Consider the following 26,001-nt stretch of genomic DNA (forward strand, 5'->3'; position numbering starts at 1 on the left):
TCATATTATCCGTATCAGATATCATCAGCCAGCTTCATCTTCATCATCGTCGTCGTTATCTTCAACACTCCAGCCACCAACAAACATTTTTTCATTAAATTTATTCATCCTCATCATCGTCATCGTCGTCATCGTCATCATCATCATCATCAACAAAAGGATCATTATCATCACCTGCTCTGCACTTCTCTTGTGGTGTCTAAGTTTTCGCTGTCCCTCTTCACTTCATTGATATATACATTGAGGTCCTAGGAGTGAATGAGTGAAAAAGTGAATGAGTGAACAATTGAATGAATGAATGAATGAATAAATGAATGACCACCATCGTCACCTCGGCAGCTTCCAGAGCACGTTTAATTTCATTCATTTCATCCTGGTTGGAACTGCAGAGCTTCATCAGTTCCTATATTATCATCATCATCATCATTATCAATACCATCATCATCATCATCGTCGTCGTAGTCACCATCACCGTCATGAAAGTACCTTGATAATGATGTGGTATTTGAGGATCCTTTGCACCGGTACTGTCAGTAGGTCACGGAGTTTAACTTTCGCTACGATGGCACCATCCTACATCCAAAATTAAAAAATAATTAGGAATCATATTATCTAAAATTATATTACTCAAAATTATAACCATAATTATTATTAATTAATTTCATTATCATTGATGAAATGACGATAACAAATAATAAATTCACTAAAAAAAAAAACCTCGATGAGTTTTCGCGCCGGTGAATTTGTGGTGCAAATCGCGTCGAGTGCTGCGGTTGACCTGTTGATGTGTGCCACGTAATCCCCGTATATGGTGAACGGGAGTTTGAATTCTATGAAACTTTTTGAAACTTCTTGAGCTGGAGAGCCGCTGTTTCGCGCCGCTAAAATCTTGCGGTAGAAATCTTGGTGGACTTTATGCAGGTCCTGTTTTGGGATGATGATTGTTTTGTATCTAGTGGTGATAATGTTGGTGATGATTTTGTAGGCGCTTATGGTAATGATGTGGATATAATAATAATCATCGTCGTCGTCATCGTCGTCACTAACTTCAATTTTAAAGAAGACTTCGTTACTTTCGCTGGCAGACAGGTGGCTCTTCAAATTTCGAGCAAAAATCTTCAGGAAATAAACAATTATGGATATTATTTATTTTATTAATACTATCGGTCCGCCAGTCAGTCAGTTATCAGTCAGTAAAGTCAATTAATCAATCAATCAATCAATCAATCAAGTAATCAATCAAGTAATCAATCAAGTAATCAATCAATCAATCGATCGATCGATCGATCGATCGGTCAATCAATCAATCAATCAATCAATCAATCAATCAATCAATCAATCAATCAATCAATCAATCAATCAATCAATCAATCAATCAATCAATCAATCAATCAATCAATCAATCAATCAATCAATCAATCAATCAATCAATCAATCAATCAATCAATCAATCAATCAATCAATCAATCAATCAATCAATCAATCAATCAATCAATCAATCAATCAATCAATCAATCAATCAATCAATCAATCAATCAATCAATCAATCAATCAATCAATCAATCAATCAATCAATCAATCAATCAATCAATCAATCAATCAATCAATCAATCAATCAATCAATCAATCAATCAATCAATTAACAATTTAATTTACCAACCAATCAACAAACCAATCAATCAACTAGCCAATTATCGATCAATCAATTAGCCAATAGAACAATCAATCACACAAACAAACAAACATTGTTGATCATAGCGAGAACATCAATGAAGTTTTTTTCCGTCGCGACAAGTTCATCCAGGCAAGAATCCTTTTTCGTTCGGGGTGTTGATGCTTTTGCCGCTGGTTTCTGCATCTAATGAAACACACAAACACATACAAACATAGACGAACATATGCAAACATATACAAACACACAGAGGCACATACGAAGAAACTAAACATGCAAAGATATTGTCGATCATAATGATATCATTATTATGACGTTGACGATGATTAAGATAATGGGGAGAGACAATGATAAAAATATACTGAACATACAAAAATTATACAAAAATACACATACAAACATTCTTAAAAAAATTATACATGCAAACATATACAAACACATTTAAGAATAAAAAATACAAACATGTATATCACATACATAAAAAACATACAAAGAACATAAAAAAATAAACATACGAACATTCCTAAAAAATATACAAACATAGATAAACACATACAGACATATACAAACACATATCAGAATAAAAAAATATAAACATGTATATCACATACATACAAAACATACAAAGAATATAAAAAAAACTCAAAACAGACTAACAGAACCGTAAACCAACGTGTCGTAAATTTCCTCACAAACATCACTGTTTCCTATTGAGAAGATGTTTTGCTATCATTTTTATCATCCTCATCTTCATCATCGTCGTCAACAACAACATTAAATATGATGATCACCATCCTCATCTTCTTCATCATCAACAACAGCATTAAATATGATGATCACCATCATCATCATTAAAAACATCAGCATCATCAACATCATCATCATGATCGTTATATATGATCATCATCATCATCTCACCAAGATCATCCAAACTTGTTCCATATAAAGAGAACGAATCATCATCCTCTACTAACATATCTTTCCTGGTGATGATGGTAAAAATGATGATGAATGTAATGATAATGATGATTATGATGGCAATAATAAGAATGATGATGATGATAGTAACAAGGTGAACAAAAGTGAAGATGATGATGTTGATGTTGTACATGGCTAGTTATATTAACCAAAATATATCTTGATAATATCATATTCATCATCATCATCACATTCATCACCACCATTATCATCATCTTCACCATCGTTATCACCGCCATCATCATCATCACCGCCACCACCATCATCATCATCATTGTCATCATAACTTACACAATAACATATTTGGCGCATTCTTTAGCAGTGAATGGTCTAAAAATAAAAAAGTTATTAATAAACATCATCATCATTAAAAAGTTATTTTTCTAACTATCATCATCTCCACAATCATCATCAGTATCGCAATAACCACCAGCATCATCATTATCGTTATTAAGTACTTCATGTTTAATGACGTCGCAAATGCTTCTAAGTTAATTATTATTGCTAATCATCTTAATTACAAACCAATTAATCAGCTAGTTAATTGATCAAATGAATATTACACATAACGCAACAGGCAAGTCTGGTTGAGCAGATTAAAAACCGACTAACTTGATATTTTTGGCTCTGGCTTCTTTAGTTTGAGAGAGTTTCGATAGTGTAAAAATAACCTGATGTGGTGGCAAAATAAAAATTTGCATAATTATAATTTTAAATTATAAATAATTATTCAATTATAACTGGCGTCATTGGAGCGCTCAGCTGCGTGTGGCTGGATACGAATATACTCTTATCTCTCTCTCTCTCTTTTCTCTCTCTCTCTCTCTCTCTCTATGTATGTATGTATGTATGTGTCCGTGCGTGCGTTTGGGCGTGTGCATTTAAATAAAAAAATTCCAAACCTTTCCAAAGTTTTGCAACTCTACAAGGTCAGGCACCTCAAAGAGATGTTTCTTCTTGTCCAGACCGAAGGCATTTTGACAGGCCATCAGGAATGTATGGACGTTTCTCTGCCAGAGGAACTAAGGATTCGTGTATGTGAGTTTGATTGGTTTAAAAATAATTGAACTTGGAATTTTTCATATTGTTACATATTTTCATGTTGTATTTTGATCTGTGAACGTTATATCAAGAAGTTTTTAAGAAGATAAATACATTCTCATGATTAATTTTCAAATAGTTAATGTTTTTCGGATTCGCTTTTCGTCTTAAATTGAAATTTGCGATTTCAAACAGAAAGACAACACACAAACACACAGACAAAAACACACAGACAAAAACACAAACACACATAAACCGCTACATATTAATTAATTCATCTTGATCCAATATCAGATTATATATGTATAATCCACAGAGCAGCACTGCTAAGATGTGCAATTAAAGAAAATTAGTGTAAACTCCCTGAAAATATAACATTTTTTACAGCTGGTGCATAATAAAGGAGTGTAATTATTGTCAAACAGCCACATGTGAAATAACGTTTAAAATTCTCGTAAGAACTCTCATGAAATTTTTATGAAATTTCTTCATTGAAAAGTTTAAAAATATGTTTAAATAAATTTACAGTAGTGAAATTAATGAGTAAAAACTCATATTTATTGGATAAAATATCGACAAAATAAATCCTATAAACAAAAGAACCAAAATGTAATAATAAAAATATCAATATTTAACAGTTGAATATCAAAATAATTCATAAAAGTCGGCCCTAAAACATAAACAACATCAATCGACCAATAATTCAGTCTTTCGATCACTGACTCATTTTTACATTCATTCCATTCATTCGTTCATTCATTTGTTCGTTCGTTCGTTCATTTATTCATTCATTTGGTCATTTATTCGATCGATCTTTAAGGGAATTTATAGGTCTTATTTCCTCTCCACCTCTCAACACGTCTAGTGAATTTGTTTTTCTATTTGGAACTGCAATGTGAACTTTGGCGAAGTTTGATTAGTTGAAAACCGTTTTAAAAAATCATTCATTGCGGTGTATCAAAAAGTAAACTGACAGACAAACAAATAGTAAAGAGACAGACGTGCACACTAAAAGATACGCACACATTTTAAAATCAAGGATTTAGCTCTGCTAAGAGGGCAGAGTGCTTTGTCGCGGGTTCGGAAGCCCAGTGACTTGTCAGTCACAACTTGTCAGTCAAACTAAAGCACTGCCACAAAGTTAGTTAGTTTTAGGTATATGCATTTACATACATTCTTTATAAAATGCAAATGTTTGATTCATTGGTCTGAAGTAATTACAAACAATACAAGTGAACTTCATGAAGTTTTCTGTGTTCTCATAAGACTTTCTCGTGAAGTTTTTATGAATAAATACCATGAATTACCATGAATAAATATCATTTATAAAAAGTTAATAATAATTAATTAATTACCTACAATAGAATATATAATGTATTAATAATTTTGAATACCTGACTGTACTGAGGTTTTTGACTGGTCTGTTTGATATCAATGGAGCCAGGTTTGATTTTGTTGCACAAGTTGCAGAGAAGAACGCCATCTTTAAGAATGGTGGCTAGGTGTTCAATGCTAGAAATTGATTTGTTCTGTTCTACAGTTATCATTGCACACCTCTCCAGCCAATCGGAGCAGGCATACCAATTTTCATCTTCTGAATTCATGGAGCCCATGACGATGTTTATTAGTTTTTTTGTTTGCTCGCTAATTTGTTTGCTTGTTTGTGTGTTTGTTTGTTTAATTTAAATATTACAGAAATTTTTTAGTCCGCCAATCCTATGAGAATCTTCCACCTACCAATTAAGAATTTGGTTAGTGAAAATATATTTTTGGATAGGATGTTCTTACCAATTTGATTGGAAATCCAAAAAAATTAACAGATCTTATCATACAAAAAATAATTGCACATGATATGGTAACCTACCTAATTTACGTATACATGCTTTGTAAAGATGATATTTTAAAATATTGAGATATTTATAAAAATCGCAACAATTTATTCTTTAACTTAAACTAGGAAGTTTAACTGATCCAACTGCTTTTTATTTTAACACGTAGATTTCAAATACATACTACTATATGTGATTAATTTCAATAGTAATGATTTACCATTTAATTAATTAAATATTACGTTTAATACACATATACTGAAAACAATTGGGGTGTTTATTATTAAAAAGTGTATATTTAACACAATCTATAGCTATACTATATTGCATTAACATGAAACTCAACTATCTGACATCATGTATGCATTCATTTATATACATATATATATATGTGCTCATATACATATGTCATATATGATGCCTGTTTAAATATACACACATAGCATGACACGATTGTACCAGTGCAATATATGCTTAGAGAATTTAACTTCCGCGTTTACTTAAGTTCACTTTTCACCACAAAATCGTCACACAAATTTTTTCTAAATTTTTATTCTTTGGGATTTTACGGTTTTTGAACTCGGAATTTTAAATGTCTGTGCGCCTAATCTTCATTATTTATTTCTTTTCTAATGGTTGATCAGTATATAAATTTAATTGTCTTTATTAAATGAATTTCTATGGCATCCAGTTCAAATTGTCTTAAACCCAGGTAACTTCCAAGGCGTTGCCAAATTTTTGAATTTGTGTTTGTGCTGACTTACAGACAAACATTTTCTGTTAATATTTTCTTATTAAATGAAATAAAAAAAAATTTGCTAATGATTTAAACAATTTCTCAAATGTTTAGTGAATAGTTTTCATAGTTCGTTTAATAAATAATGGACATACGTTCGTCCTTGCGTGGTGAAAGATGAGAAGGTAGCGGAGGTAATCCTCTCCGAGTTGGTTGGCCTTCACCATCAGAATTGACTCCATTTTAGAATTCGAACACCGAAGATGGTATAGAAATACCGAAAATGTTTTTTTGTTTTATCATGCTTAAATGTTCTATCATGCTTAAATTAATTAAAAAATTTGGTCTTAAACTCAAGAAACTTGACAAATATTTACTATCAACCGTTAGAAAAATCGAATTAGGCAGGAAGCTAATAAAACAGGTATATAAAATTAATTCATCGAAGTAGGATTTCTAAAAAAATGTTGTTTTAATCTGCATTGCGATGCCCATAAAAATAGGAGGCCCTAGGTGACTGCCTAGTTTGACTGAATACTAACTTCAATAACAATGAAGGACAAAGGAATGGCAACAACAAAAATGAAGAATACGGCACCAACTAATAAAATTTGCTAAAGAACTTCGCTTTGTCTAAACAAACTATATAAACCAAACCTGCACTGAAGATGATTTGTGAAAAATCGAAATAAGGCCTTATCTGCATGATGAATTTGGAAAACAAGTTTCATTTAATTTTCATGATGAACTTGGATAACTCTCTTTTCAGCAAATTGAACAATTCCCAGAAAATTCTAGTAACACGCACAACACACACACACACACACACACACAAATACACGCAAACACTCACAAACAAACACAAACAAACAAACACACACACACATAAACATTTTTCTTTTTCAAATGTGGCAAATGAAATATATCAATTTTTGAGTTGAACAAACAAACACATAAACATTTTTCTTTTTCAAATGTGGCAAATGAAATATATCAATTTTTAAGTTGAACATTTTTAATTTTGGGTCAAAAAATGTGAAATGAAATGAGATAAAAATATTCAAATGAATAATTAAGATGCATAAGCCCTTCAGAGGTACCATTTTTTGAAAAATTAAAAAAAAAGAATAATTATTATAGGCAAACAGTGTAATTGTGTGTGTGTTTTATATGTGTGTGTGTGTGTTGTGATAGTGTGTATGTGTATGTGAGTGTAAAGAATTTAGAATCAGAAAATCCAATTTGACGCTAACAAACAAGTAGGTAACAATAACATTTGAAATAGATCTGATGACACACAAACATGGCTTTTAAAACAAGAACATCACGTCAATGGTTTTTACAATGCTTTGGTTAATTCCACAAAACATTATCTCAATTTTCTCATAAATAGTTTACAACAAAATAAAAAGTAAATAAATGAATGAATGAAGAAAGATGGAGTGAATATAAAAACGAATGAAGATACTATTGAAGGTAATAAGGTGTAAATGTACAATATATTCACGAATATTGAAGATATTTCGACAAAAATTAAGTCAAAATTGGAAAAATATTGGAAAAAACGCCTGAAAAAACCCCAAATTAACATTTCAGATATGTTGGAAAAATGTTATCTCTTATTAAAATTTTTTTGACAATCCTATGTTAAATCGTACATGAGCCAAATTAAGATGATCTTTAAGATTTTATAGATAAAAAACGTAAATAAAACAAAGTTTCTTGTTAATTTTCTTTTCAAATATTATTTTATTATTCTGATAAACATTTTAAAAAGTTGTTTATGCCCGTGTATATATATAAATTATTATGATTTAAATGACAGATCGTATGTGGGATATAAAAGTCTATTCGTAAGTTGTGGGATTAGGCTGATAGCTGGGATATTGACGATGATTGTTTTATATATCATAACAATCTTTGAACTGATACATAGGTGTAATAACCAATATTAATATAATTATATATTATAGATCATAGCAAAAATATTAATAATTATATTTTTTTTATTTTTAATTTTCATATTTAAATAACATAAATAAAATATTTGTCAACGTTTCAAGCATATCATCTCGTGCACTTTAAAATGTAAATATGACAAATAAAAAATGTATGGGTATATATAAATGTGTGTTTTCCAATGCTCATATGTGGATCTACGTGTTTGTGTGTATGCATGTGTATGTGCGTGTGTGAAAGAGAGAGAGCTGTGTGTATGTGTGTCGTGTGTGTGTGTGTGTGTGTGTGGATGTGTAAAATTATGTGTTGGTAGACAAATCAAAACACAACAAACATTCGTTTACAAATTTAACAAACTAGATAGGTTATTACATAACTTCAATTTCATATAAGACTTTTAAGATGCACCGCGTTTATTAACTTTTTTGTTCGCCATTATAAATTACTATTACAATTCTTCCAATGATAAATAGATAGAAAATAAATAAATTGTGAATATGTGATGAAGATACTCGAGAATTATTATCACGTCAGATGTTTTTCTAGTATATAAACGGTTAAATACGTTTGCATAAGCATAATTTTATAAGCCGAAACAGAATGTTTTGGGTATATATATGCATGTATGATGTACAACATATGATGTACAACATATGATACAACATATGATGTACAACGAACGAGTTAGGAGTATTCATGGTTAAAGGTGAGTATGTAGTTGATATTTGTCAGCTCTAGTTAAGTTGGATGATTGATTATTATTCAATTACATCAATGTGATATTTGTTGAAAATGCTTAAAGATAAATAAATGAAGTATTTAACAAAAATTAATATTGTTTTAATTGAATGAAGAAAAGATTAATTCAGAATGTGTGTAGTTCTTATATTTTCTATATTTTGATAACACAAAAAAAACACGACTGTTGGAAAACGTGAATAAAAATAAATAAATAAGTAAGAATAAATATAAAATTTTTAAATATTAAAAAATAAAAATTGTTTTTTTTTTATTTACAACAAGAATTTAACTAATTTTTCAGAAAAATTCCTAACAAATAACATAAATATAACATCTAATTTTAATTTTTTCATTAAATTCAGAAATTTAAAAAAAAATGACAAAGATGTGAATGAATACAGATGAAAAATTTTATTGCATATATAACAATTCACCGTTCCTATGAATGTGTTGTGATTATTATGACCTAAAAAAAAAAGTTAAAGGTCATCTACACCACTCCAAGGTTCAAAGAAATTGCCAGCACTTAAGCAGTGTATATGAATACGTGCTAAATGACGCATCCAACATAATGCATGTGATATGATGGAATCCTTTGGTCGTATTCGAACCTGGTCAATGCTTAACACGACCAGACAATCTTAACCACTAGGCTATTACGTCCTCCAGACATTATCATTATCATCACCCCCGTTATCAATTATTATATTATTATCACAATTATAATCATCTATTTTAACATAATTAACGTTATTACTATTAGGATATGATTATTTTAAAGCAGAAGATTCAATCATATTAGATATATTAATTAAGAATGGAAAAAAACATACAAAGAAACGATCAGCAAATGATATATGGTGAAACAACGGATTCATAGCCATGTTAATTACATTATTTTATTATCATAACATATTATCATATTATTTTAAAATTATGGTTACATTCTATGAATTTATAACCTATAATTATTATTGTGTAGGTAAACTGAGTTAATTAGGTTGATTATTTATATTATACGTTATAATTTAAGACGGAATAATATGATTTCGCAATTGTGTTATTTGGTCACCCGCCAACGATTCTTCTAGCAGCTGCTCCCTAGAAATTATAGAGGAGAAAAATTGTAATATAAAAAATTTTGATTTTTGAAATTATAAATTTTTATTCACCATCATCATTACTACCACCATCACCACCATCATCAACTTTTATCATCATCACCACCATCATCATCATCACAACCTTTATCATCATCACCATAATCACTACCACCGTAATTGTCATCATGATGCATGTCTGTGCGTGTGTGCGAGTGTGTGTAGGGATGTGTTGCGTGCGTGTGTATGTGATGTGTGTGTTGTGTGTGTATGCGTGTTTGTGTGTGTGTGTGTGTGTGTGTATCTTCATCATCACCAACCGGAAGTGCGTAAAAGAAGAGGAAGAGGAAGAGACCGATGAAGAAAACGACGAGAATGGTGATGAAGTACCACTTGAATTTCTTCCAGATGATGAATTTGAATGCCTTCCAGGGCGATGTAAACCAGAAAAATGATGTCTCTGGACGTCTGTAGAAGTGATGGTGATGATGGTACTAAGTTGATGATGACGTCATTTTGGTAATGATAATGATGATGGTGACGATGTTTGGAATGGTGCAAATGTTAAGAAAGTTGATAAATATAGTGAGAAGGGGAAAGGTTTCTAAGACGATGATGATCACCATAGTCACGGTGATAATGGCATGATGTAATGATAAGAATGACGACAATGAAACCAACTTTGGTGGATCAAGGAATGGGAACTGATTGGGATCTTCTCTGGCTTTTCCAACTGGTTTCTGTTCGATGTCTCCTCCACATACTAGCTCCAACTCCATCTCTACTTTACCCTGTTTGTGATTGGTTTGTTGTTTGTGATTTGCTGGTTGAAGGCTGTTTACGATTGGTTGGTTGATGGATGCTTAGGATATAGTGTTAGTTGGTTGTTGGCTGGATGGTTGATGGCTGATTGATGGTATTACAATGAGAATTGACGATATGAACAAAAAATGTCTACATCTTTTTTGTCTACAGGTAAAATCTCAATTTTGTTATTTAAAAATTTAAAATGACGCTCTTTATGGTAAGATTGATTGAACTAATAATGGGCAGATGAGTTGAAAGATTAAATTGGAAAAGATTATAACTGAAAGATTGCGTGTTAGAAAAATAAACCAACCGTCAGGTCAGCCTGGCCGGACTCATCGCTGAAGCACGGCCAGAACCCTTTCACCCTCTTGTTCTCAAACAGCGAGATCAGCTTGACGGGATTGCCTGATTTGTGAAACTGTGGTAGCTGCTCCAGCGTGCACTTGCTAGAAGATTTCGTCGGGTTAGGCATGGAGTTGAGGTTCAGCTCGAGAGAACCTGCCGTCATTGGAGTGTTGTAAAGTTAAGAGTTGAACTGCAACGATGTAGTCTCAGTTATTTCGTTGCGATTATTCATTTATGAAAAGTAAAATTTATTTTTTATTGGTTGTTATTGTTTTATGACTCATGGGTCTGTACATTCAAAATATTTCTTATTTTCAGCTACTAATGTATTCAATCATTTTAAATTTAGTGAATTAAGTTAAACAATTAAACATTCATTCATCCAATAAGACACCGACGACTTGTAACCCATCCAGCCAGTCAACGAACGAACCAACAACCTAAGAAGTCGTCTTTAGAGAATTTGTCGTTATCCCAGATCTGGATGGTCAGCATCGGAGGCAGTCTGTGTTCCGTCTTGTCCAGACTCCAGAAGTGTTCCTTTTCGTGAATGACCAGGCACTGCTCGGCCGGGATGTACTGGAATGGGAAGACGAAACGCCAGTTGAAATTTCCTTCACCGTCTAAAGACCTTTAAATTTGAAATCGACAGGATGAGTAAAATAATTTGTTAATAAACTTTTATTTATTCATTCAACCGATCGGCCGACTAATCAAACCAACCGACCTATAATGCACATCCGTTTCCTGTTTCTCTTCCGGATTGCCAATCCATCCCTTCACGTAGATGTCGCTCATTTTTTCGCCCGTGATGGATGTCTCCTCTAGGATGACGTCCTTCGTGTTCCAGATGACGATGCGAAGTTCGTAACTGGGAGAAGGAGGAAGAAGGAAATTCCAGAAACAATATTTTCAAAATTCTCATTTCAAATCGTCACCAGCATCGCAATCTCATCAACATCATCATCAGCATCATCAACAAAAACAGCAACAACAACAACATCCTCAACAGCCAAAAAACAACAACGACATTATAAACATCATCAACACATTCAACAACAGACTTCTTGGGTTTCCTGGCGGATATATCAACGGGCGGTCCTGGAGGGCCCAACAGAATGGGGAAGATATCCACCCACATCTGAATCTTCCCCTGTCACGTGATTGGTGGTTGGATGAGTGAGTGAATGAATGAGTGCGTAAGTAAGTGAATGAGTGAGTGAATGAGTTAATAAATGAGTGAATGAGTGAGTGAGTGAGTGAGTGAGTGAGTGAGTGAGTCATTGAGTGAGTCAGAATGAGAATGAGTGAGTGATTAAAAAAAAAGATAAATAGGTGTTTGAGTAGATAAACCTAAAAACATCCTACATGAGTTGCTATAAGGAATGTACGGACTGGATCAGTTAATTGATTGATGGAAAGACGAATTGAAAAAAAATTAATTAATTAAAATATAAAGTGATAAAATAAATAAAGACAAATAAAAACAGCGCATCATGACTGATGAGAAAAGTGCCTGAATGAAATAAAAAAGGCGATTAGTTTACATAATTTTTACATAAAAAATTACGTAAAAAATTTTAAATGTTTAAATTTTTAAAAACTTGGTAAAGATATAGACAAAAATAAACTAACATCATTACACACGCACACACACACACATACACACGCACACACACACAACACCACACACACAGACACACGCCAACACAAACCTGCTCTATTCCAGGTTGCAGGGTGTTGAACAAGGGCCTTGTTTCGACGTGTTCAACGACTAAGGGGTAGCCGCAGTATTCAGAGGGCAGGGTGTTGAGGACGTGGAGGGCCAGCCGTTCTTTTGACGGGCCGAGGTGACCGTGGGATATGGTTTTCGTTTCTAGTGGGCAAATAGATGAGTGGTTTTTTGGTTATATGGATGAATGAATGAATGATTATATGAATGACTGGATGGATGGATGGTTATATGGATGAATGAATGAATGATTAGACGGATGGATGGTTATATGGATGTATGAGTCGATGAATATTTGGATAAATGAGTGAGAGTATGGAAAAATTAATGAATAAAAAATGAATGGATCGATTGATTAAGTAAATGAATTAACAAACTGAATCAACAAATTAATTAGTTTTTTAATAGCAAATCGACTACTCAAATAATTAATTATCATCAAAAAGGTACAATCAAACACCCACATAGGATAAAATTTAAAATTTTCCAACCAAAATCAGAGAGGGAGAAACTCTTCCGACCGATGGTGATGACGTTACCGTCGTTGGCGTACACCGGGGCCACACCCTTCATGCGATTGCTGCAGAAATCTTCGAGGATCTCTGAGGGCAGCTTGCTGTCTCGCCACTTGCAGATGCCGGTTCTGTGGTGGTGGTGGTAGAGGTTGTCGTGGTAGTAATAGTGATGGTGGCGGTAAAGATGGTGAAAACGATGAGTAAGAAAATGATGTTGGTGAGTGAGAGGATGAATATGATGGTGAATAAGATGATGACGATGGTGGATGTTGAGAAACTATCAAAAATTCATCATCGTCATTGGAAATCGCATCACCAAAAACATCGTCGTCGTCATCGTCGTCATCATCATTACTATCATTATCGTCATCACCATCGTCATCATCTTCTTCCTCATCATCATCACTAAAGACTAACGTGCAGTATGACTGAGGCAAGCCGACAGTTGCCCTGCACTTCGTTAGGAACCTATTCTCGAGGTCGACTATCGTCTCTCCGATCGTATCATCAGATCCTTGTGGATGAGGTGAATGAATGAATGAATGAATGAATGAATTAATAAATGAATGAATAAATGCATGAAAAAGAAATGAATAAGTGAATGAATGAATAATTGATTGAACAAATGATTGATTGATTGACTGACTGATTGATTGAATTAACATATGAATGAATAAATAGAAAAATGGTTGATTGATTGCTTGATTGACTGTTGAATGAATGAATGAATAAATGAATGAAAGAATAATTAAATAAACGGATGAATGAATGGAAGAATGAACAAATTAAATGAAATTTTCTGAAAAAATACTTTTAAAATAGAACTTACCAATTAAATCGTAGTCTCTGACTCTTACGATTAAGTCTTTATCTCTTGGCAGAGTTGCCTTTACTTCAAACATTCTGAAAATAAGCATCCAAACATGTGCCGTTATTTTAATCAATATATCGATTGGGAAATCAGACGTTTATTTATCTTTATACAGTATTTCTTCATCTATTTTATCATTCACTCATTCGTTCGTTCGTTCATTCGTTCGTTCGTTCGTTCGTTCGTTTGTTCGTTCGTTCGTTCGTTACTTCATTCATTCATTCATTCATTCATTCATTCATTCATTCATTCATTCATTCATTCATTCATTCATTCATTCATTCATTCATTCATTCATTCATTCATTCATTCATTCATTCATTCATTCATTCATTCATTCATTCATTCATTCATTCCTTCCTTCATTCATTCATTCATTCATTCATTTATTCATTCACTCATTTATTCATCCGATCACTCATTCAAAACCACAATTTATTTCCTACTTTCCAAAGACAGGATTGAGTGTGTTTGGAATATACTCGTTGTTGTTCTCTACTTTTGTTTTGCCGATTTTAATTTGAATGTATGGATCAGCCTGAGAAGAATTGAGACGATGCCGTTTTCATTTGATAGATTTCTTTTTCATTTTATTAACCCAATTATTTTAAAAATAAACTTTATTGAAAATAGTTTTTATAATTGTAATGTATTATAATGATAATAACAAGCCGACAAGAAAGACATCCAACCAACAAACAAACAGCCAACCAACCAACAATCCAACCGACCGACTAACCAACAATTCAACCAACCAATCACCTAATCATTCAATCAATCAACCAACCAACCAATAAACCAACCAACCGATCACCCAACAGACGAACTGACCAACCAACCAACTAACCAAGCCACTGGGATCATTGGATTGCAAGTCATAAGCCCTCAGGGCGTAAACTCTAACCAGGCACTCCACGGGCCCACTGGTTGGCAGGTTTTTGAGAATTCGGGGGGGCATTGGGGCTTGGAGATCTCCAGGGAGGGGGTAGACGTAAAATGTGCCCTGTGTGGGAGTTGTTGGAAAAATGTTTTGTAGGATATTTTCATAAAACGTTGGTGTTATTTACTACTACCTACAACTGGACAATAAAATCTCAATTTATTTCAATCAGGTCGTGATTATTATCGCCATCATCTTTAAGTCAATGAAATCAAACAGAAAAAACGCGATGTTACCGCGTTTTTTCATTTTCATCGTAAAATGAGTAACGTTTCACTCAACTTCATAATCATCTTACCATCATAATTATCACCGTCGCCGTCATCACTATCGTCATAATTTGCTGACCTTGAACTCTCCTGCCACGGTTCCCTCTTCGTCATCAATGGCCTTGCCCCTAGTCAAGGGGAAGGTCGAACAGAAATCGTTGAACTCTCTGTGAACTTTAACCTTTTCGAGTTCTGTGGCATACACCTAGCGACAATAATGATGATGGTGAAGATGACGAAGATGACAATAATGATTGAAATTCCGATGTTAATTATAACGAAAAATTGGTGATGAATGCAATCAGTGCAATGAAATGTTCGTGAAGCAGTGAAGACAGAAAAATTTAAAACACACACGGCAAACATTAAAACGATGCAAAGACGTTGGGTTATAAGAAATACAATATCTTGCATGTGGTACCTCAACTGCAACACGATTCAACAAGCGTTTGCAGGCAGTCAAACTATGAAAGTATTTGTTTTTATAAACTGATTATGTTGGTACAAAAAACCAACTTGTAACTTATCATATCCAAGATCGACGTATTTCTTGCATTTGTCCATCTCTCCGACTGACGCATAGAACTTGGACCACCAGTCGATGTCTTCATCAACTTCCTCCTCTATAGCCTGCGATGAAGAAGAAGACGACAAGTGTAGAAAGTGGAATGTGAGAAGATGATGTGATGGTGATAATGAAGAACATGATGAGTTTGTGAGTAAAGTGAAGGACGATGGCGATGATGAATTTTAAATGAGTATGGTTGATGATTACAATGATGAAACATCAGAATGATGGTACCAACCAGCACCATATCTTTACTCTTGACACTCATCACGGAAGCTTTCCTCTGAACGGCGTTGTTGAAAAGACTGCCTGCAGTTTGACATTTCACGTTATCATCATCACCTTGTTTCATATTCATCATCATCTCATTCAGCATCATTATCACACTCACCACCATCATCACAATCGTCATCATTATTCTACTCATCATCACACTCTTATACCCATCATCGTCATCACACTCTTATACCCATCATCATCATCACACTCTTACACCCATCATCATCATTATTATCACCTCACTCGCACACCACCAACCAGCCAACTGATTGCTCTTATCGGAATCTTCATCATTTTCAAGGTCATCCGGGTCACACCTGTACGGTTCCAGGGACGTGATGGTGTGGATGCCGACGAGAGGTCTCCTACCAAAAGCCCTGTTGTCCTTGACCCTTATGTTTATCGGAGGAGCGTACAATTCTTCTTTCGGAAGCATCTTTCGCAAGTGTTGGCGTCAGTTGGAAAGTGAATGAATGAATGAGCGAATGAGTGCGTGAGAGAATGAGTGAAAAAATGAGTGAATGAGTGAGAGTGATTAAATGAGTAAATATTTAATTGGGTAAATGGGCGTTTTATGAAAACAGGTATATATAAAGTTGATTTGACTTTTTTTTTATAAAAGAGTTTTTACTCATCTTGTAGCAAAAAATGACCGGACATCACAAAAAGAATGACAATAAATAAAAAAATTAGAGTAAACAAATAAAGAAGTCAAACGAACAAGTAAATAAAAAAACCATTTGGGAGATATATACGTATCTAACATATTTAACATACGTATAAGTTAAAATCAACTAATTAATTAGTAATTAAACTAATTAATTAATTGATCAATCAATTAATTAATTAGTTTAATTAGATTAAATTTTAATTAATTAATTAGATGAATAACCCATACCACGTCAAAAAATAGCATTGGATCGTCAAAGTTCGGATTCTTCGACATGTCTCTGATGACCTTTGACTCCAAGATGGTGCCGTTGATTTCAATCTCAACGTTGGGTGAGGAAACTTCCAACAGTTGGAACTTTTTCATGTTTCTCAGACCCCAGCACATCACCTGAGGGTGAATAATTCAAATTGAAATAAAATGACGAAAATACAACCTTCATATGTATTTACAAATATCTCATAAACTACACCTCAACCAATAATTATTATATAACCAATAATCAATCAATCTCTGAAAACTGAATTAATAAGCAAATTAATGATGATGACGATGATGACGATAATAATAATAATAATAATAACAATGAATAAAAAACGCTGTTGAAGTTTGGATGGCTTCACAACTCTGAACTTCAAGGCGAAACAGAGTGTCTCATTATAGCAGCACCAGACCAAAAACGAATGTGGCTGTGCTGTGACGCATACGTGACACATGATACATGACATGCAGAGACACAACAGGGTTGCTTGTTACTTGCACTGGTCCGTTCTGAAAGGACTTGGTCAAAAAGTGTCTGATCTTTGCTATGATCTCCAGCCCGAAAAAATTACCGAGTTCAACGACTCGACATTCATGTACCATATGTCATCAACAGCGATCGAAATATTGGGGCTAACCGACCCAATATCGTCCATTGGGAGAGAGGTAACAAAAGATGCCTCCAGGTCAATGTTGCGGTTTTTAATGAAGCTAATTTTACTCTTAAAGAAGTTGAAAAATTAGGCAAATATAAAGACCTTGAAATTGAAATAACACCTACGTGCGAAAACAATTGGCGTGCTAAGAGCAGTACGCCGATGTCCACAGGAATACTTTGATGAATTACCTGGGCAAGAAAGTGTTGCTCATGTGCAGAAGATGGCCCTTCCAGGTACCACCGAACATACTTAGAAAATTCTTATCTATCGAAAACTAAAATCTACGCCTTAGGAGTCCGATGAACTCCAGGCAGTTGCCAGCAACATGGCTGTAAAAATAAAATAACAATAATTACAATAATAATTAATGTAATTGACCTCGACAGCAGTCCTGGCCATTTGGGGCCTAATCCCATTTGGGACCATGTAGAAATTTCCTCGTTTTGGAGGCGGAAATGGCGGTTCTTTTGGTCCGTCAATCTAGAAAATAAATACACAGTTTTCAACAACATTTTAAAAGTGATCGTTTTAATAACTGATCATTTTCAACATCAACATAACTATCTTGATTAAGTACAACTTTTTTTCCCGACACAATTCATAAAAGTCATTACTACCAATTTGCACTGTCAAAAACTGACTGACCAGCAACAACTCGAATGCCGCCAGAACCTCTCCTCCATCTTGGTCTCCCTTCTTAACTGGGTACCATTTCAGCAGGACTGGCTGTTTTGTGTCAGTCGGATCTAACTTCACCACCGGCTTTCCAAAAGCCCTGCCCAAATACTGAGCGCTACCCTTCGTGGATAACATATGGAGAAGGTTAATGGTAGAAGTGGTACTAATCGTTTTCGTTTTTCTTGTATTCGAAACAATTTGTAATGATAAGTACTAAAACTGCAGTTGTCGGTTTATTACAATTTATTATTATAAATGAATAGCAATTAAAAATAGATATTGAAAGATTAAAACGAAGTATAATAAAAAACATGAACATTACAAGAATTGCACTAAAAATGAAGACCAACAAAGGTATCAAAATCAAAAATCTCCATGATGACATCTGGCGGGTACTCAAAAACGTTCTTCGGATCTCCCCAGATCTTGACGGATTCAAAGATGAGAGTTTGATCCCATGTAGGGCAAAGAGTCTTCATGATCTTCTCAGTCGATTGTGACTGACTGAGGAATATGATCCTGGCAAATGGATCCGACAAACCGTTTGAGTCTCCAGCCAAGAGGTCTCTGGCCTGGTAGATGTATGCTCTCAGCTGGTATCTGAATCCCTCTGTAGGTACGTATGTGTGTGTGTGTGTGTATGTGCGTGCGTGTGTTGAGTGTGTGTGTATGTGCGTGTTAGTGCGTGTATGTATGTCTGTCTTTGTACGCATTAATAAGAGTGTAATATTGATACAGAATTTTTAATATTTGTTCATTTCTTCAATAACATTTGTTATTGAAGTTGAGAGGAAGAAGTATTAATAAATTGTAAAATTCCTGAGAAGTGTAGAAGAAGTAAATTGAAATAATTGGCTGTGACATACTTTTGGCGTACATGAACATTCTGGGAGCCGATGTTACACTCTTCGCTATAGCGTCTTCCTGTGTTTGTTTGTTTGTGTACTAGTTTGGTTATTTGTCTCCATTTGGGTGGCATATATTAATTGTAAAATCAAGTTTGTAAGTTTATTTGAATGCATCGCGATTTTATGAGTTGTGTGTGCTCTTTAGAATAATGTCAAACGTTGTTTTGTTATAAAATGTTCAAATTTACATATTAATGTTTGTTTGTGTGTGTGTACGTGTGAGTGTATGTTTGTGTGTTTGTTTGTGTGCAATGTAGGCAATAAACATTGTTTAGAATCAATTTTTAAGAGTTTATAATGTGAAGAAATATTAATGAACAAATGTAGTTAGTTCACGTATGTTGGGTTGGTCTACAAAATTAATTTTCATATAAGCTAATAAAATTTCCGACGATAACTCTCCAAAATATCAAATCTATGAAATGAAATAATTATGAAATTGAGTAAATTTATAAAATGATCATAATAGTAAAAATTTGAGAAAGCAATTAGTTTGAAAATGAATAAAACCAACTAACATATGTCTTAACCGTGCCTTCTTTCGCCTATGTTTATTAAGAAAATTTAAAAATGAGATATAGAAAAATTAAATTAGAAAAACAACTACCAGATAAATTAGTTGATGTTATTATGATGTCATATTGATGTTATCAACGTTGGTTATCATTTGGATGTTAAATTGTCACTACACTGTAATGTAATTGAAACATGAAATATTAATCATTACGAATGTGTTATGTAAGTTAGATTTTGTAAGAAAATATAAAATAACTTGCATTTTTAAAAATTTATCCTTTTCTCCAAAAAAAACGATTACAAAAAAAACTTCTTTGTCTCCAGTTATATAGAATATTATAGTAAATGAATTCAACATGGTCCCGAGTTATTAAGCATGTTAGCTCTAGCTATGGTAGTCTGACATTTGTCAGAAATTATGCGATAGAAATACATATACTAATAACAAATAAAATAATTTACGAGAAAAATACTGAATAAAGAATAATAAAATAATAATAAAAATGAGAAAATTAAAAATTAAATATGTAAAACCATGGAAGTATTAGTGTTAATATTAGTAATTGTAAAAATATAAAGAAAAATAATGCTATTGCTGCTGCTACAACTACTAATGTCATCACTACTGCTATTACTACTACTACTATTACTACTACCACCACCATTATTACTGCTACTACTACTAAAACTACTGCTACTACTACTACTGCTACTACTGCTACTAATACTACTACAAATAATAATAATAAAAATAGTAATAAACAATATTGAAATAACGATCATAGATGTTATTATTTTTGTTTTATTCCTTACTTCAGGTTCCTAAGTTAAAAAAAAATACGAATTTTCATATCAAAATAATCTGCAGTTGTTTCCTTCAAAAAATTGTGGTTATATATATATATATATATATATATATATACACAAATTAGAATAATAATAATAAATAATAATAATTTTAATAAAGTTTAAACCCCACGCTAATTTATAGAGCGTATGTACATTTAGCCAAGTAAGCAACCTCAAAGATGTTATTGATATTTTTGATTCATCATAATAATTATTATTATTATTTAAATTATATCTAAAATTATAAATACTATCACTTTAACGGTACTGGTTTATTGTGCCCTGCCAGTTATTTTAAGTATGTTATTACGAAATAAATAACATTTATAAAACTAGCAAACCCAATAGAATAATTTTCAACACATTTCAACACGCTACAAAATGTGTAGTCGCATTTTTGCTGGCAGAGAAAGAAGTGTAATAACACAACCAAAAAAACTATTTGCAACCACAGTTTAAACATGTATTATTATTATTGTATATATATATGTATATATATATATATATATATTAGATTATATTATTATTATTATAATATATTATTAACATTCATGTTCCGAGTTCTAGTTCTAACCATGCATATGCAAATTCACCACGAATAAGAACAATCTACCTCTTCCACCTCAAGACGTTATTACATTAGCCAATTAAAACTAATTTATTCACGACAATAGATCCCACGTTAGCTTATTATAATCTATAAATATTCATTAAGTGTTAATTTGCATAGGCAGATTAATAATGTATATTCTTTCACCTTTATTCACATTTATATATTCTTACATCGGTCTTTTTTTTCTCACCACCATCTCCATCCCCCTCCTCATCCTCATCTTTCTCCATCTCTTCTTTCTCTTCTTCCTTCATTCGTTCGTTTAGTCAGTCAGTCATTCATTCATTCAGGATGTTAACACGGCCCATCGTATAAAATTATTACTGAAATGTTATCTCATTAGCATTAACTCTATGTTCGTTCAGGCTTTAACGTTGTCAATACTGTTATTTACTTTTTACTATTTTAAACGGAAAAATGATAATGAAAATGACGTCATATATGATAATGAACAACAACAACAACAACAATCAGGGCAAAAAATAAAATATTAATGCAATTAACAATGGCGTCGTTTGAAATGAATATTAGACTTGTTGTCCTTGGTTCAATTGAATAAAAATGATGATGGAAACTTGCCCCATTCTTATCGTCATCACTTTCATCCTCATCATACAACACAGCAAAATATCTCTAAACTAAAATTAAACATCGCCAAATAAATTTAAGATTTTCATTAATCATCACCATAATCATCATCATCATCATCATCATCATAATCGGTTCTAACCAGTGCAGTAGAGAACTGGAATATGGCGGAATTGGCTTCCTTTTTACTTTCCGGGACCATTTTCCTGTGCCACCTCCTTCTTCGTACCAGGTCCATTTTTCGTTCCTTCAGATGGAAGGTCATCGTGAACAGAGGGGCGTACTCCCAGCCCTCTGCAAACATTTCCTTCTGTTTAACCTGGTTGGTGATGGATTTTGATGTGGGTTCAGGGTTCAAGTGGTAGGTGTGGTTTTTTTTGACAGATTGTGTTGATGGTAATGTTTGAAAAAGATTTTGCTACAACTATTGATAATAAAAAAGTATTTTTTCAGAGCAAAAGATGCTCTGGAGTGATCCAACTTTCTTAATTCATTGCGCTAATTCGCTCCTGTGCCGAATTGTAAGTCAGGTTTTGTTGAAGTATTCAAAGCCAACCGCTTCTTGAAGATTAGAGAATAGTGCCAAATAAAATACTATTTTCATTAAGCGTCAAAATAACTATTTATATTATACAATGGTTGAGAGAGGCAATGGTTAAGAAGCATGGCACTGCTGTTGCTATGACTGTGTTCAAATGCTGAAAGATTCTCACGTGTGACGCCTCGATCTACGTGCATTTCACACAGTGCGTCTTTGTTGTTGATACCGCTGAAATAAACTGAAAAGAAATTGAAAGATGGAAAGATGGGATGGTAACCTGTTCGGCTTGCATGCTCTGTGTCTTAACGAGGTTCCTCGTTCGGAGCCAGCGTCGTCTCCTACACATGTGGAACATCTTCTCCACTGGACCGTAACCTCCCAGCGTCACGTCAGCTGCGTATTCCCAGCCTTGTGAAGATGATGAAGGATGGAGATGATGAGGATGGAGATGATGAGGATGGAGATGATGAGGATGGAGATGATGAAGATGTTGATGATGAAGGATGGAGATGATGAAGGATGGAGATGATGAAGGATGGAGATGATGAGGGATGGAGATGATGAGGATGGAGATGATGAGGATGGAGATGATGAAGAATGGAGATGATGAAGGATGGAGATGATGAGGATGGAGATGATGAAGGATGGAGATGATGAAGATGTTGATGATGAAGGATGGAGATGATGAGGATGGAGATGATGAAGGATGGAGATGATGAAGGATGGAGATGATGAAGGATGGAGATGATGAGGATGGAGATAATGAGGATGGAGATGATGAGGATGGTAGTGTGGAGAATGATGACGACGCTGATAATAATAACACTACCACGACTACAACCACTACCACGACTACTACTACTAATACTACTACTATTACTACTACTACTACTACTACTACTACTACTACTACTACTACTACTACTACAAATAATAATAATAATAATTATTATTATTATTATTTTAATAATAATAATAATAATAATAATAATAATAATAATAATAATAATAACAAATGTTTCACCATTCTCGTCGACGGCCCGGTTGAGGTCGACCTGCCAGTCGTCCTGCCATTCCCACCCAGCCGGAAGTTCAATCTCCTTAATGCCCGAACACGCGTCACCTTTCTGTGAATGATGATGACGATGAAGATAATAAAGATGGTAATGATGATGATGATGATGATGATGATAATGAAGATGGTGATGAAAGTGATAGTGATGATGGCGGTGACGTTGATGGTGACGTCGACGACGATGATGATGGTGGTGGTAAGAATTACAAAGAGCTGTTTGTAATCTTGATGATGACTCTGAAGATAATGATGAACGATAGTGAAGAAGAAAGGGTGGATGATGATGACGACGGTGATGACGTAACATAACAAGCACCAAACGAGCGTAGGTATAAATCCATTCACTCCTAATTAAAATATTTACAACCAAAAATCCTAAAAAAAGCAGACATTCAAAAAAAAACACACAAAAATGATGAATAAAATAATTTTTTTTTTTTTGATCCAACGAACCACATCCGAGTATGGTACGGCTGCTGGTTTCCAGTTTCCGCCAACGATCCTACTCTGGCATTCGTAAACATCCTCCATGAATGTCGTGTGGTTTGCATCTTTCTCAAATAACATGCTGTGCGTATCAATTATAATTAATTAATTAATTAATTTAGTCATTTATTAAGAGTAATAAATGATCGATTGAGTAATTAATTGTTTAGTTAATTAACTAGTTAATTGGCTGGTGATTACTGGATTGTTTGTTTAATAGAGTGACTGTTGATTTAAATAAATGTTGAAGTTGAAATAACGCTTGGTTTCATCACAACTGATGAATAAAATTCTTGGTATACTTTATAGAAAAAGTTAACAAGCAATAAATCGTTTCAATAAACAGAATATTTTCTAGAAGAAAACCAATATAAAGTGGTTCAGAGTGATAAAAAATCAAGAACGAACGGAGATCTGGAAGTGAAAACTATCCCACAAACCTCAATTCCGGATTGATGTACCAATCATCGTCCCATACCCAGCCTGGTGGAGGGTAGAACTGTTCCTTGTTCAGTTCAATCTGGGAAGTTCAATTAAAGAATGGAGAACACGAAATGAAAAAATTTAAGATAAAAAACACGAGAACAAAAATTTTAACACCATACACTGGAATTCCAATTGCTACGAACCAAAAGTGAAACTGAAACCCAAGAAGTTATAAAGTGTGATCGACAATTAACATAGAAGCAATAATCTCAAAATGTTTTTGTCATTTTCACTAAAATTACTTACATCGTTGTTATCATCATCGTCATCATTATCATCATCATCGTCATCATCATCGTTGTCGTCATCATCATTGTCATCATCATCGTCATCGTCATCATCATCAGTACCACCTTTCCAGTGACATCAGTCCACTTAGGCCTGGACATGGTTGGTCCTCTGTTTGTCCACTTACCTAGCACATTCACTTGGTTCTCGTACTGCGTTGTCATGATTGTTAGAATCAACCACAATGTCATCCCCTCAAACTTTTCCACCATCAGGATCATCATCACCATCTTCGTCCTCACTAATATCATCATCAGTACTAACCGTTTCAGCAAAGACAGTCAGCTCGCCCTCTTTGCTCATCTGGTGCCACTCCTTTTCATCCTTCTCCAGTCCCAACCAAATTCTGCCACGGATCATGGCAGGAACCTCCCACCTGTTCTCCTTTACAGCTTTCGAACCAGGGTACTGCGGGTTCAGTTGGAGTTTGGAGTAGATTTGCATCGTTAATTCGTCATCCACATACCCCTCCTCTTCCTCCTCCTCCTCATCATCATCACCATTACCACCACCACCATCATCATCATAATCATCACCATCATCATCACCATCATCATCTCACCTGTAGCATGAATGTAGTCAGATGCCCACAATGTTTCCCCCTGTAATCAGGATTAGGAGACCAGATGACGAGGTTTGACGGAATGCGGTAGTAGGCTATCCTCTTCTCGCCCGTTATCATCCAAATCATTACATCCGGGATGCTGTTTTGAGGCTGGTGGTGACCGTGGTGGAGAAATGATGAGAAAATATGATGGAGTTTATGATTAGCGTAGATTTAATAATAATTAATTAAATTTAAATGAATAAAATAATTGTTGATGAAGTTTAAGAAGATTAAATTAAACCAGCCAACCAATCAACCTACCGTTCAACCAACCAACCAACCAACCAACCAGCCAGCCAGCCAGCCAGCCAGCCAGCCAGCCAGCAAGCCAGCCAGCCAGCCAGCCAGCCAGCCAGCCAGCCAGCCAGCCAGCCAACCAACCAACCAACAA

General features: G+C 33.9%; 3 protein-coding genes across 3 annotated transcripts in view; all 3 read right to left on the reverse strand.

The window, feature by feature from the left end:
* Positions 1-170: 170 nt before the first annotated feature.
* HELRODRAFT_177416 (hypothetical protein) lies at positions 171-5,304 on the reverse strand (the record flags this gene model as incomplete). Its single annotated transcript, XM_009025607.1, has 10 exons — positions 171-248; positions 487-573; positions 718-924; positions 1,048-1,116; positions 1,745-1,858; positions 2,330-2,379; positions 2,591-2,655; positions 3,263-3,321; positions 3,553-3,672; positions 5,086-5,304. 10 exons carry the CDS (start codon positions 5,302-5,304, stop codon positions 171-173), a joined length of 1,068 nt encoding a protein of 355 aa, XP_009023855.1.
* A 4,720-nt stretch (positions 5,305-10,024) lies between these two features.
* On the reverse strand, positions 10,025-14,360 carry HELRODRAFT_177417 (hypothetical protein; the record flags this gene model as incomplete). Its single annotated transcript, XM_009025608.1, has 11 exons — positions 10,025-10,057; positions 10,377-10,524; positions 10,738-10,847; positions 11,177-11,364; positions 11,652-11,842; positions 11,939-12,082; positions 12,276-12,364; positions 12,927-13,045; positions 13,483-13,586; positions 13,876-13,972; positions 14,288-14,360. The coding sequence occupies 11 exons, from the start codon at positions 14,358-14,360 to the stop codon at positions 10,025-10,027; spliced, it is 1,296 nt and encodes a 431-aa protein (XP_009023856.1).
* Positions 14,361-14,771: 411 nt separating this feature from the next.
* HELRODRAFT_177418 (hypothetical protein) overlaps positions 14,772-26,001 on the reverse strand; it is a gene marked incomplete at both ends in the record, with an annotated part of 23,234 nt that continues 12,004 nt past the window's right edge. Inside the window, 21 exons of the mRNA XM_009025609.1 lie at positions 14,772-14,867; positions 15,234-15,332; positions 15,618-15,743; positions 16,055-16,168; positions 16,345-16,415; positions 16,644-16,821; positions 17,284-17,445; positions 18,098-18,163; positions 18,354-18,455; positions 18,621-18,773; positions 19,004-19,263; positions 19,520-19,577; positions 21,710-21,787; positions 22,270-22,446; positions 22,946-23,076; positions 23,693-23,795; positions 24,197-24,311; positions 24,670-24,749; positions 25,069-25,155; positions 25,268-25,411; positions 25,566-25,718. Coding sequence (XP_009023857.1) covers positions 14,772-14,867; positions 15,234-15,332; positions 15,618-15,743; positions 16,055-16,168; positions 16,345-16,415; positions 16,644-16,821; positions 17,284-17,445; positions 18,098-18,163; positions 18,354-18,455; positions 18,621-18,773; positions 19,004-19,263; positions 19,520-19,577; positions 21,710-21,787; positions 22,270-22,446; positions 22,946-23,076; positions 23,693-23,795; positions 24,197-24,311; positions 24,670-24,749; positions 25,069-25,155; positions 25,268-25,411; positions 25,566-25,718 — 2,553 coding nt within the window. The remainder of the gene's footprint in view (positions 14,868-15,233; positions 15,333-15,617; positions 15,744-16,054; positions 16,169-16,344; positions 16,416-16,643; positions 16,822-17,283; positions 17,446-18,097; positions 18,164-18,353; positions 18,456-18,620; positions 18,774-19,003; positions 19,264-19,519; positions 19,578-21,709; positions 21,788-22,269; positions 22,447-22,945; positions 23,077-23,692; positions 23,796-24,196; positions 24,312-24,669; positions 24,750-25,068; positions 25,156-25,267; positions 25,412-25,565; positions 25,719-26,001) is intronic.

This window comes from Helobdella robusta (genome assembly GCF_000326865.2).
Source record: "Helobdella robusta unplaced genomic scaffold HELROscaffold_42, whole genome shotgun sequence".
NCBI classification, from domain to species: domain Eukaryota; kingdom Metazoa; phylum Annelida; class Clitellata; order Rhynchobdellida; family Glossiphoniidae; genus Helobdella; species Helobdella robusta.